The sequence below is a fragment of the Notothenia rossii genome, assembly GCF_949606895.1.
Source record: "Notothenia rossii genome assembly, chromosome: 8".
Classification (NCBI taxonomy): Eukaryota; Metazoa; Chordata; class Actinopteri; order Perciformes; family Nototheniidae; genus Notothenia; species Notothenia rossii.
In genome coordinates this window covers 74,711,688-74,725,088 of record NC_136906.1, presented here as the reverse complement: position 1 = coordinate 74,725,088, position 13,401 = coordinate 74,711,688, and the positions used below count along the sequence as shown (strand labels likewise).

The window sequence follows — 13,401 nt, the reverse complement described above, 5'->3', positions numbered from 1 at the left end:
ACTCTGATAACTGTCTAGCTAGCTCCACCCTGAGGACTTGACATAACACAACACATTAATCTTTTCTACTTTAAACGTTTTCTTTAATTAAAGGAATTTGAAATATCGGGGTTATTTGCTCTTTCACAACACACATTTGTGAAAAGTGCACAGTTTTTTCCATATTTACAGATTCAGAACCATTTCATTATAATTAAATATAATAAAGTTGAAAGAAACCAATGATGTTATGTTAAAAAACGGGTCTTACAGTACTATACATGCATATATTATAGCTAAAATAAATGTAATACCTTTACTGTACATTTGATCTAATGTTGTTTCACCCATGTCACTGAAACTACAATTTCCATCTAGACAAGAAAAAGTTATTTTGATCAGTTCTGTCAACAAAGGGTATAAAGCGTATCTCATTCTTAATGTTTCTTCTATTCAGGATTTCTGGGCAAAGCTAACGGTATGGATGGATAAGTCAACAATCGTAAAACTCAAAAAGTGTTTTGCATGATTATGTGAAGAAAAATGCAGTGGACATACACTACAATAACCTTCTAACCCCTTACTTTCACATCATGGTTTCTCTTTCCCAATATCATGCTCGGCTTTCTGGTGCCTTTGCCAGTGCCATAACAGAGGTGGGAATTTGAGGTGAGGGTGCAGCTGCTGTGTTGCCCACGCTGACTGTCAACTATGTCTGATCACCATAGTGAAACAACAAATAAAACATTGACACTGCTGTCAAGGGTAAAGTTGGCATTGTGTAATGTGCTCCACTGTCAATGCACCTTGTTGCTCTTCAGGTGAATGGAAAATCCTTAAAGGAGCACTTTACTCAAAATTAAACCAAATGAGAGAGAAAAGGAAGATTCATTTTTTAAACAAACATGTCGAGTCATAAGTTGGTATGACCCCTAAAAGGAACTTAAAACAGCTTCACATTAATGCATTAAACAAAAGTACACTTCCAGAGACACTGACTGTGTTTTGTTTCCTGAAACATCAGTAACAAGGATTTGCTTTTGCAAACACAGCTGAAACCAAACCAGTTGACTCTGGCATTTGTGAGCATGTGATTACTTTTTAGCCAAGAGAAAGTTTGAATGAGAGCCGGCAGGAGTGATTTGGGCCTGCAGTGAGCGTGGGCGGGACTTTCCACTCTTGTTTGTCCTCATGCTCAAAAAGGCAAGAGGCACCTTGTTTCATTTATGAGCACCTACAGCCAAGTCCTATTTGAAGGGACCTCATCGCAGAGTTGTGCCAATCTGAAAGGATAAAGCTGAGGATATTTAGTGTTCATGTTACACACCCTACTGTTCTTCATTGTTAGACATTATGTACTAGCTTTGATCCGTGACTACAGCCCTACTACAGGTATGTTGAAGACTTGTGACCGGGCCTGTTATTTCTGTGTGTGTTTGTAGAGATGGACTAGCTACTTCCATACAGAGCAGCTATTTCTTTGAACTCTTTGTTGAATGTTTGCAAGTGTGTACTTGTGTCTGTCTTAGGTAAAGTATGGGTGTGGATGGGTGTGTTCATAACATGACTAATCAAACAGAGGAGGCGGTTAACTTAAATGTTATGGAAGAAACGTTGACACTGCAGTTTTTACCCTTGGTGTTGTTGATTTCTCTCGAGTGGAACACTTTCTAATCTACGTGTTGTGCATCTTTACTGAGGTTGATCTCCTGCTGTGGTCAGAGGCTACATGGCTTCAGGTGTAGCAGAGGAAGACGATGGAGGCATTCCATTGGACATCGACAACGTGCACATGCTCCTCCAAGGTCAGTCTATTCCTGTACATGATGTTGTGACATGTGATGGCCGTGCTGGCTAAACTTTGAAATGTGTTGAGGGGATTTCAATCCATTTTGCATTAGGCTACTAGGATCTGATGTATATGTAAGTTGCTTTGGATAAAAGCGTCTAACAAGTAACATGTAATGTAATAATATATATGTGTTCATCAACTAAAGAAGTGCTTGAAAAGTGAAATGAAAGTGGTAAATAAATATAGGCAACTTAAAGCTGGGGTAGGTAAGTTTGAGAAACCGGCTTGAGATACACTTTTTGTTATATTCCATGGAATGCTCTTAACATCCCGATAGCAATGAATATCTGAAGTGCTTTGACAAAAAATCCATTAAAAAAATGTCACCTGTGGAAGCCGTAGCGCTGTAAAAAGCACGACCATTCATCTGAGCCGGCCCGGCTAAAGTAACTGGATGGCCTACCTGCCTGTCAGCCTTCCTTCTGTGCACAAACTTATCTCGTGCTCTCATTGGTCATGTGCATGTGTGTTGGAGGAGGGGCTCTGTAAGGAAGTGGCGGGTTTTTTCCGGCTGTATTTTCAAATTCTAGCGCACTCGAGCTGGTTTCTCCAAAATGACCTACCCCACCATTAAATGATTGTTTGCTGAGAGTGGAGGTGATGTTTCCCTGTGCACTGACAATTTGTATAATCTGTTTACTATTTCACATGTGTGGAGATTAAACTTTTTAAACTTTTCTGACATTTAAGTGAACTAGTTAGCAGCTTGTTAAAAGCCACATGCAAGTTAAAAGGGATTTCAGCTCGTTGACCATGATATATGAAGATTCCTGGCTTGTGTTTGGTATGAACTCTTTACAAAATGCTTACATATTATCTCTTTGTTTTTGCTCCACTTCAATACTCCTCTTTCATTTGTTTCAGTATTAATCATTTGTTATCAGTTAATTGTGTTACTAGCCATGTGATAGCATACATGATTTTTGAAAGGACAATAAACTATTGTGTTATAATAAGGAAATAGGAAAAACTGATATGTTTGTTGGGTAACATCAACAAGTGTCCATGTGACTCCATCATTAGTTAGAAGGAACATTCCATTTCCTGGTCTAATAGACTTGTTCTTGAGTCACGTTGCTTTAATTGTTTTGTTGTGACTTCATGCACAGCTACTGCACAGTAAATGTGTAATGATTGCTTCATTCTTTGAAAATAAACTTGTAAGTTAACCATGTTCATTAATAAGACAGATATTTAGTTACCAGACATGCTTGTACTAAAAATGTTGTTATGCTGTTTGAAAATTATGGAAATGTTGTTTGTATTCAACGTTTACCTGTTGAATTAAGTGTAACCACTGCAGATGGTAAAATGGGAACAATATGAGATATACATGGCACCCCCACCTTTAACGTAAGAAGTCTATGTAAGAATCTGTAATAGTTTTTCTTTACCTCATAAACATATTTGCCTTGCAATGGCCTGTAGCAGAACTGTATTATTATTTGGTGAAGCTATTTGCTGCTGTTTGTACTGGCACGTCAGGTGAACTGGGTGGAGTGGGGTGATTAAAATGCTCAGGGCTTTCCTGCCTTGGCATGCTCCTAAGCAAACAGTTCAGACTGAATCACAAACTAGTCTCCACAACTTATTTGGAATAATAGCCATGTTTGGTCCGCACGAAATAAACCTTTGATGTGTCATTTTGCAGTTTAAAAAGCACTACAAACATTATTGCAGATAGATACAATAAATGGTTGTTAAAGGTTTAAAAAAGTAAGAGTATATCATTATGAGACACACCCACTGTGTGTTATGTAACTGTAATTAAAGCAGTTATATATTTTGAATCTGAAATGAATTCAAGCAAATTCTTTCATTTGATGAAAAGATAACCAACATTCTCCACATAGCTCTACTTGTCAGCATACTTCAAACTAAAATACATTTCCAAAACTACCTGAATTTTCTTTAAGTTTCTGTTCCATAATACCGCAGGAAAAAAACCGTTATAATGAGTTAAATATTCATGTTTTGTCAACACAAGCTTAGAGACATCTCCAGTACCATGTATGCCCAAAACCACCTCAATGTGTGTGTGCATGTCTGCTTCAGAGTCCATCACTGCTGTGTGTGTGTGTGTCTCTGTGTATATTTGCTGTGTCTCTCAGTATCTATCTCTGTCTGTCACTGTCTTGGAAGCAATCCCATCCTGCAGCCAGATCTGAGACGGTAGCCTTACTTTAGCTCAAACAGGAAGCCAGCCACTGTGGCTCACGTGGTGTTAGTTATATGTTGTTAAAAGTACAATCTATTCTCCTTATTGATGGATTTATTGACTATTAGTTATAAGCATGGAGGGTCGACAGGTCCTTTATTCCTCTGCTGTTGGTGAGTAGCTTATGGCCTTCCGGGCTGCTTAGATCAGAGACCCTACTGCTATTTAGAAATATCAGGATTATCACAGACTTTACAGAAGCATATTTCAGAGAGGGAAAGTCAGGGAAGGTCATGTTGCTTTTGAGGAAGATACTGTAATATATTTGAGAATTTTTCTGTGCATTTGTTTGCATTAGTTGCTCTTCTCAGTCCAGCTAAAGCTGAATAGCTCACAGTCTTAGAAAACATGCTTTAGCACATTCTTTAAGTTGAAATGACTAAAACTTGTTTTATATAAATCAGTCTGATTGATGAAGCCAGTGATCAGATACTCACTTTAATACATACTTTTCTTACAATGTGTTTGTCTGTTTCCTCCACAGTGGAGCATGAACAGATTCAGAAGAGGACATTCACCAACTGGATGAATGCTCAACTTTCTAAGGTACTATATTTTGAGATACCATATTAATATATCATGCTTATGGAATAAATGAACATGAACTTTTGATACATTTGTCGAAAAGCAGGGTGGTTTTAATCTCTTTTATACTTGTCTAAGCAGTTTTTCCTATGGCAGGAAGTATCAAACAGCTCATGTTAAGTTAACTAAATAAAGACCTGGGGCTTAAAATAGGATATATCTTTAGGATGTTATATCTTTGGATTATTTAAATGAGTTTATTAGAGGCTATAGTGATGCAGAAAGGGACTTGTGAGAAAAAATTAAACATGTCTGCAGCATCAGTTCACGTGTAAGACAGAATCTACCTGATTCCACATTCTCACATTAAGTTCACTTAAAGTTTGAGTGTTATGTCCAAAAAGCACCTTAAATGTAGGATACGTTACAAGCACAGTATGATCACAGTTGTGGAAATGTTACACCCAGAGTTTGCCTGCTTGTCCACAATATGCGCTATTGAAACACTAATTAGCATACGAACACGTCTTTTGGAGAACTGTACTTAAAGTGTTGAGATGACGTCGTGCTGTGGTGGGGCTGTAAATGATGTGAAGCACATGCAGACATGCTGACTCGTGGTTCAGACGGTGAGGTGCAGTTAAGCCGCTTACAGAGGATCTGTTGGAAGATTCCTTGATCTGCTGGTGACGCCCGGCTGGAGTATAAATAGTGGTTCTGTGAGGAAGCACAGCACGTAATTTGAATCCAGGCACCCCTTCATAACCTCATGTCCATAAAGTCACCGGTTCATAACCAGCTGTTTCACCAATATGGGGGCACTGACGACCCCTAACAGGAAATACTCCCATTATGTCTAGAGGACAAACTTCTCTGTTGTGATTTGACCTAAAGCTGTGACCCACACTTCAGTGTCATTGCAATACGTTTAGGATACAAAACTGAATTTACAAAGTAGCTACATGTAGCATTTCAAAATCACGTCACTGCAAAATACACAGGTTGATAGACAGTGTTTTCGCCTTAGAACATGGTAAACAACCAGGAAGATCACATTTCCCATAAATCATTTTGCTTCCTGTTGCGCCTGAGATTTTCTTATGTGGTTTGCAAAAACATAAACAGTTCAGAAACCTGAACTCATTCATTAATTTGGCAAAATAATATTAAAACTTAATTGTGTGTGTTGTTACAGAGATGCTCGCCCTCTTTTGTGTCCGACCTCTTCTCTGACTTCAGAGATGGGTCTCAACTGCTTGACCTGTTGGAGGTGATGAGTGGCCAACCTATGGTGAGTTACTGCAATGCTTACAAATGTATCCTAGCATGAATCAGTAGAAAAGTATTCTGTAGGTAAAAATACTTTAATGACTGTTACGGTTCGGGAAAAGGTAGGACCCAAATTAGAGATGTCCCGATCCGATCACATGATCGGGGATCGGAGCCGATCACGTGATTTTCAAAAGATCGGAACCGGGAGAAAAAAAATCGGGGATCGGGATTTTTTTTTTTTTTTTTAAATACTTTATTTTTTAATTTACAAAACAAAAATGACCATGTTCAAGTCTTAAAGTCATCCTGAGGCCTTAGTTTTGGTTTCAAATTACAGAACATCGTGTTGCTTCTTTGGGGCTTGTTTTCATAGACCTGGTTGCTTATCTCTCTCAAATCTGGCAACAGAGTGGGCAGGGTGCAGTGTCTAATTGTAGCAGTAAGCTAACGAGTACTGATAAGCTTTATTTTGTTTTGATCCAATGCTGCACAACTGAACTGATCCAATGCTGCTGTGAAAGAAAGAAGCTATATCCATGTTGGATAGAATATCCAATTTACTGTAAATAAAAAAATAACCTTAAGGGACAACTTGAATGCTTTTTTTCCTCTTAATGCATTGCATAAAGATCGGATCGGGAAAAATCAGTATCGGCAAATTGTCAAATCAAATGATCGGAATCGGATCGGGAGCAAAAAAAGGTATTGGGACATCCCTAACCCAAATGCAGTTCAAAAAGGGAAGCGGGCCTCAAAATGCAACAAAAAGCGAGCTTTATTTACAAAAAAAGCTTTAAACAAAAACATGAATCCAAAAAATAGGTAACACGAGGTAATCCAAAGAGTAGGTAACACGAGGTAATCCAAAGAGTAGGTAACACGAGGTAATCCAAAGAGTAGGTAACACGAGGTAATCCAAAGAGTAGGTAACACGAGGTAATCCAAAGAGTAGGTAACACGAGGTAATCCAAAGAGTAGGTAACACGAGGTAGCATCCAGACAAAACTAACCGTGACAAACATGAAGGGTGACAGGAAAGACAATGAACCGACAAGGAGCTCAGGGGAAGACAAGACTAAGGGTCCTTCTCACTTCGGTTAAATGGATTCCTTGCTTCCCTCACTTGCGTCGTTTCCCTGCGTCTAGTCCCTCCCACCAGGGAAGCATGGAGAGACGCAAGGAAACCACGAGAAGCAGGGAAATGAGTTTTAAGAGCAATGGGACGTCCTCTCCTCCGGAGCGTCACGTGAAGTGACGTCCGTTTGTGATGACGCTGCACAGCTGATCGTCTGACAGCAGCTCTGTCCCCGTTGTTTCCACAAACACCCCCGCCTCTGTTAGTACACATTTACTGACACAAACATTTGTATCATCTGTTGTAGACCCAAATAAATAAAATAATTTCTTCTTCTCTTAAAATGTATAAACGAACGATAGTTTGATTAATATTGATTAGAGTGCACAAAATAAATAAAAATAATTCAAAGAAAAAGAGATATGTTATCTATCAAAACCCAGTTAGATTAACATTCATTGGATTGCACACTTTGTTTGTTTGTTTGGATATTTAGCACATTAACATTTTAATACCACTTAATGACTGACTGAATGGAAATGACAATAAATGAAAATGTAAAACGAAAAAAGCGATCATGAAAATGTTTCCAATAAATGAATAAAATGATTTTTGACCACTTTGTTGTTCAGATATATTTGTAACTAAATGATACATGAATTGAAACAAAACACGGTATAAACTGAGGAGTAACTCTCGTCTCGTGAGTTTCATGTGTTTTCTTCACTCCGCTGGGAAACTGCTCTCATGTCAAGAAGCATCAGATCAGTGCATGCGCTGCATCGTCCAATCAGTGAGCGATACACAGTAAGGGGGCGGGGCGAGTGTCTGAGGATTTCATCGAAGGATGGTCTGGTAGTTCCTCGATTATAGCTCCTCCATTATCGCTCCTCGGTTCTCCGGCAAAAATAAGGCCATTGGGACGCTACTCAAGATGGCGCAGACAAATCAACTTCCGGTGAGACCGAGACCGAGGAGCGAGGAAATGAAAAATAAGAGAAGTGAGAAAGGGCCACAATACAAAGAAGGGTAATCACAGGACAAGACACAGCTGGGCATGGGAGGCAGAAACACAATGGACACAATCAGACACAAGAGGGAAAACACAGGAAGGAAGACAAGACACAGGGAGAACAGAATTTCAACATAAAATGATGACAAGACGGACAACTAAGATTATGACAAAAAACTAGGATTGTGACAATGACAGTAGAGCTGATGTCGTAATCTGTCTCCACAGAAAAGACAAAGGGGCCGTGGGGTCTTCCAGCAGAGGGCCAACATTGATACCGCACTGAACTTTCTAAAGAAGAAATCTGTAAGTCTCAACACAACACACAGGACATCTGAATTGTTCATGTTTTTTTGTTTTATTATAAATATGTGTTCTTGTATGGTTGGTATAGATCAAGCTGGTGAACATAAACATCCCAGATATCATAGATGGACGTCCCTCCATCATCCTCGGACTCATCTGGACCATCATCCTCCACTGTCATGTGAGTACTGGTACTAACCGTGTGCCAAAAGGTATTACCCTGCTGTTGATACAAATACAAATTCAGTTGTAACTCCTAATACATCATTATCCCTTGGTTAGACACAGGATGGTTTTGTGGGTTTTCTTGACAAAATGAAACATGGAGATATGTGTTACTTTTGAATTTACTTAGATTTTTGTAATAATTGAATGACCATGTTATGTATACAGTTCATTTGATAGCTAATGAATGGTATTACCTTCTGTGTTCCAGATTGAAGAGTTGGCCAGCACTCTGTCCTACAGCTCGTGTCACTCCTCTCTGGACTCTCTGTGCAGTCTGGACTCGCGGTCCAGCAGCCCGGCCACCCCGCTCCCTGCAGGCCGGACGTCTCCGCTACACAAGCGCTTCCGGATATCAGCCAAGAAGGCCCTGCTCATGTGGGTCAGGGACCAATGCCAAAAGTAAGTTATATAAAAATTAAGATGTTTTATAGCGGGGTATAACAATTTGGTTTAATAGACTATAAGTTGGCTGTTCCATAATGTTACACGGTTGTCTGAGGGTACCATTCAGACCCACTTACTTATTACAAACTAATATTGTACTCCAGAAATATTGTAATGTGTTGTATTCGATGTTTTAACCATAACATTATATGTGTTTACCTATATGGTATTATATTGCTTTAAGATAACTCTGATGCGTACTTCAAAAAATATGTCTTACAATAATTCTTCCCTTTTTTTATAAAAGAAACAAAAAAAAAGGAAAAGTCCTTACTCAGTTTTTCTTGAAAGTAACTTGCAACCTTAAAAGAGCTACAGCAGCCATGGCGTCTCCTCACAGGAGGAATGACAGCTACTCCTACTCATGCAAAACAGATGGATAAGGTTGAAGGCTTGTTGGTGTGACTGCTACAGGGAAAGCAATGACAGAAGTTTTGCTGTTGCTACAGGACGGACTGACAGATCTTCCTTTCTTCCCCTTCTTCTTTCCTTTCTCCATCTGTTTTCTCTGTCTAGGGTCGGTTGCTCCGTCAGTGTGAAGAACTTTAAGTCGAGCTGGAGAAGTGGAGAGGTCTTCCTGGCCATCCTGTGCTCTCTCAGACCGCAGCTGGCTGACCTCTCTCTGGTTCAGTCCAGGAGCAACCAGGAGAACCTGGAGGAGGCTTTCCACCTGGCCGAGAGGGAGCTCCACATCCCCCGCCTGCTGGACCCCCAGGGTGAGGCTTATTCAGTGCTGTTGAGTAATTCTCAATAATATTTCATAGTATCTGAGAAGAAATGTTGCATAAGAAATGATACCAATCAGAAAGAGTGTTTTGCTTCTTTTTCTGCCACACTGAACAAAAGTGTATTTACCTTCACCTTTAGATGTCGATGTTCCAGACCCTGATGAGAAGTCCATAATGACATATGTGGCCCAGTTTCTGCAGTACTCCAATGACATGCCGTCTCCGGATGACCATCTGCAGGTAGCTAATCAAACTACTTCTTTAAATCTTACTGTTACTTTGACTTCCACACCTTCTAAAGTAACTACTTGGGAGTACTCTGGTTTCATACGGCTTCCCTTCCCTCTTTCAAACCTGAACTCCTGCATGACACTGAGTGGTGTTATTATTTCTTCTCTTCTGGTGGCGGTGCTGTAGCTGTTCCCTGTGGTCCAGCCCTTTTCTCTCTCACCTGTCAACCTGCCTGCTCAATTCACTCCAGCAGTGGCTGTTTCACCGTTACACCAGGTAGCTATAAACCAGGCGCATAGGTTCTTCTCAAATTTGCATATCTTTAGTTCTTATTTGCATTAAATATGTACATTTTACTGGGTATTTATATGATGCATGGCTATTGAAAGTTGAGGTTACTTCAGGCCTGTATGAGATGGCAACACATTTAAGTAGTTAATATCACCTTGGTTGACATTTAAGTATATCTACTGACCGTTTAAATGTTGAAAGCGTAGGTCTCTCCAAGTGAGCGAGCGCTGGAGGTGACCTGCTGGCTGCAGCAAACCTATGATGAACTGTCCGAGGCACGGACAGCTACAGAGAAATCAAGCTTTGCAGAAAAGTATCAGGTAAGCACAGAGCGTTGAGAGTTGACGAATACATTCATTTGTGTGTATTATTTGGTATTGTTGCACAGTGATTAGAAGTTATAACTGTGACCGGTTCTCCAGGTGTTTCAGAACCTGTTTGGATCCTTCGCTGAGCAAAGGAGACCAGTCATGACCCTCCTCGCTGCCGTTAGACGCTGCCCTGAGCTCAGCCAAGAGCAATGTGCTCTCAGGACAGCGTGGGACCGTCTGGAAGCAGAGGTGAGGGAATCCCAGCCCCCTTATTGCTTCCTGCGCTGTTTGTCTGACATGTTTTGGTTCTTGTGAATTTGGCAGGGTCTTAGAGGTTTGTTGGGATCTGGAAGGTGTCTCCTACTGTTTCACTTCTTTATCCCTCTCCAGATAAATAAAACATTCATTAGACGACACAACAATGACTGGGTTTTCTGCTTATAGCTATTTTTGTACTTGTTTTGTTCTCCAGCTGCAGAGATGTAAAGCAGACCTGGACTCCAGCCTTCCTCCTCCTCTGGACTCGGTTGTGGCGTGGCTGCAGCGTGCAGAGGAAGCGCTAACAGAAGAGGGAGGAGGCGTGAAAGATCATGCTGGCGCTGCTAAAGAAGCAAGAGCTCAACAAGACAAGCAAAAGGTTATTTTGATTAAATTGCTTCCTGTTTAAAAAAAGTCAATTTTGTTGTGTTTTAAAACAATTTCTAGGCTATGGGCAAGAAAACATATGAAGAGAGCAGAACAATATTTTGAGACTCATGACATGAAAATAAAATAAATGTTGGTTGCTGTTTTTCGTTTAGACTTTGATCAAAGAGATGAGCTACTACGTCAACATTATGGATACCTACCGCAACATGGACGGCTCGGGGAACATAGTTGTGCCCCTTGAGAATTTTGATGAGATAAAAAGACGGTATGTGACAAAGTTATTTAACTTCTTTCATCAATGAAATGTATACCACACCAGCATGTTTGTAACAAGTTCTACTTTTAAGTGTGTTGTGTTAAATCACATGTGTCAAACTCAAGGCCCGGGGGCCAACTCAGGCACTTAGTGGATTTAATTTCGACCCGCATGATCATTTCTAATTACTATTAGATCCGTTCTGCCGGTATATTGCACGCACACCTTCACTCCATCCTGAGGGTCTCCTCAGCTCAGAGCCTGAGCCCAAACATTGATCAACCTGCACCCAAGATGAGATGCCAAGTATCTGCTTGAGCTAGCATCAAAGAGCAGCACACTGACTTTAATGGATGTTTCCTTCTGCACTTTCTTTGTTGCGACAACAGGGCATGTTTTTTGTTTTTTTTAATCTGTTGTTGGCCTGTGGGAAAATGTAATCATAAGAAATGACTCTGGAAAAGCTGCAGATAGAGCCATAAGAAATGAATGCAACTGATTATTTAATGTTTAATGTTGTTTTTATAGGCAATAATTTAAGCTGTGTTAGTCCCAGGTTTAATATGTGCAATAAGTTCATTTCAATAAGTGTTGCAATAAGCATTGAACCAGTCCGGCCCTCGACTAGTACCCATTTTTTTTTTTTTTTTTTTTTTATTTATTTGAGTTTGACACCCCTGAAGGATTCACAGTTTTTTTCCAAAAAAACAATTATGCATCAACATCTTCCATCTAACAGATTAACCAATATCCGAGTCACAGCTAAATATCAAGGGATCAAACTGGAATACCAGGAATCCCGTCACACTGTTCTGGATGTCCTGAGCCGCATCAGTGCTAAGGTTCAGATCTGGAAAGCTGCCTACATTTCCCAGGAGGCAGTTCTTCAGCTTCTGCAGGACTGGCATGTAAGTATCTCAGTATGTAGACAAAACATTCTTATACTGGTTCCAGGAACATACTAATGTGAGCCACAATATCAGCATGTTTCATTGCCATTTCTACACTGTGTGCATATCACAATAAAACTTTTGAATCTTTGAATATAAAAGGAAATGGCATAATTACTACTACTGGACAATAAGGGACATCATTTTTATTTTCTTTGCATTTAAAAAAACTTGCAAATCATCTGATAAGATATGCTTCCTGAATTCAACACAATCACTTTGTTGGTTTGTTTAGGAAACTGTTGAGCGCCAAGGCCTGCTTTTGATTCTGATGGATTCTCTCCAAACCCTGAAGGAGAAGGCGAACAATTACACCAGCAAGGCAGCGCTAGGTATGAGCTAAATGTGTTTCTATGACCCGAGGTATATAGCACAAATCCTAGCTTAATATTCTCTGTGTTGAACTGACAGGATAGATTTGTTTCTGTTTCTCCCCAGGTGAGGACTCCCAGCTTGTTGCTCGTCAGGTGAAGGAAGCAGAACATGAAGTGGAACAGATCACACAGCCTGTGACGGCTGTCAGATGGACGATGGAGAGAGTGGTGTCAGCGTGGGAGATTTACAACAAGTGCCTCTCTTCTCTACAGACGTGGCTGGCACAGAAACACTCACCTGCCCAGTGTCCTGCAGCGGGGACAAAGGTAACCTCTTGTCTGGAATTCTGTCAATGAACAACTCAAAATAATCCTTTTATGACTCTCACTATAAAGTCCAATGAAACTGAATCCATTTTCTTTTTTGTTTTGACCTGTTGGTTTGGTTACTGTAGGACATGAGCGAGTGGACGTCATGTCAAGCTAAGTTAAACGAAGCGGGGAACTTCCTCATTGAAGTGACAGAATCTACAACCAGCCGCACAATGGCAGAGCAACTCAGCAAAGTTAACATGCAGTGGGCTGAATGCATGAAGAGGACCATGTTTGTAAGTACGCACTCTTCTTTCCACATGGACCCAGACTATACGTGAAGACACAGTTAAAGGTGGGGTAGGTCATTCGCTTCAGAAACACTTTTTGTTATATTCCATGGAATGCTCTTAACATCCCGATAGCAATGAATATATGAAATGCTTTGA

General features: G+C 40.2%; 1 protein-coding gene across 10 annotated transcripts in view; it reads left to right on the top strand.

Moving 5' to 3' along the window:
- Positions 1-1,659: 1,659 nt before the first annotated feature.
- Positions 1,660-13,401, top strand: part of syne2a (spectrin repeat containing, nuclear envelope 2a) — a 90,296-nt gene continuing 78,554 nt past the window's right edge. For 5 of the 10 annotated variants that reach the window (XM_079645486.1, XM_079645487.1, XM_079645488.1 and 2 more), the window contains exons 1-17: positions 1,660-1,784; positions 4,534-4,595; positions 5,770-5,865; positions 8,162-8,239; positions 8,328-8,420; positions 8,676-8,866; positions 9,428-9,627; positions 9,779-9,879; positions 10,057-10,146; positions 10,368-10,481; positions 10,584-10,721; positions 10,945-11,109; positions 11,273-11,385; positions 12,116-12,284; positions 12,562-12,658; positions 12,765-12,967; positions 13,096-13,248. In XM_079645486.1, the coding sequence (XP_079501612.1) occupies positions 1,709-1,784; positions 4,534-4,595; positions 5,770-5,865; positions 8,162-8,239; positions 8,328-8,420; positions 8,676-8,866; positions 9,428-9,627; positions 9,779-9,879; positions 10,057-10,146; positions 10,368-10,481; positions 10,584-10,721; positions 10,945-11,109; positions 11,273-11,385; positions 12,116-12,284; positions 12,562-12,658; positions 12,765-12,967; positions 13,096-13,248 (2,139 nt within the window). In that variant the 5' untranslated portion in view covers positions 1,660-1,708. The remainder of the gene's footprint in view (positions 1,785-4,533; positions 4,596-5,769; positions 5,866-8,161; positions 8,240-8,327; positions 8,421-8,675; positions 8,867-9,427; positions 9,628-9,778; positions 9,880-10,056; positions 10,147-10,367; positions 10,482-10,583; positions 10,722-10,944; positions 11,110-11,272; positions 11,386-12,115; positions 12,285-12,561; positions 12,659-12,764; positions 12,968-13,095; positions 13,249-13,401) is intronic. The other 5 variants (XM_079645484.1, XM_079645492.1, XM_079645485.1 and 2 more) reach the window with 3 other exon arrangements.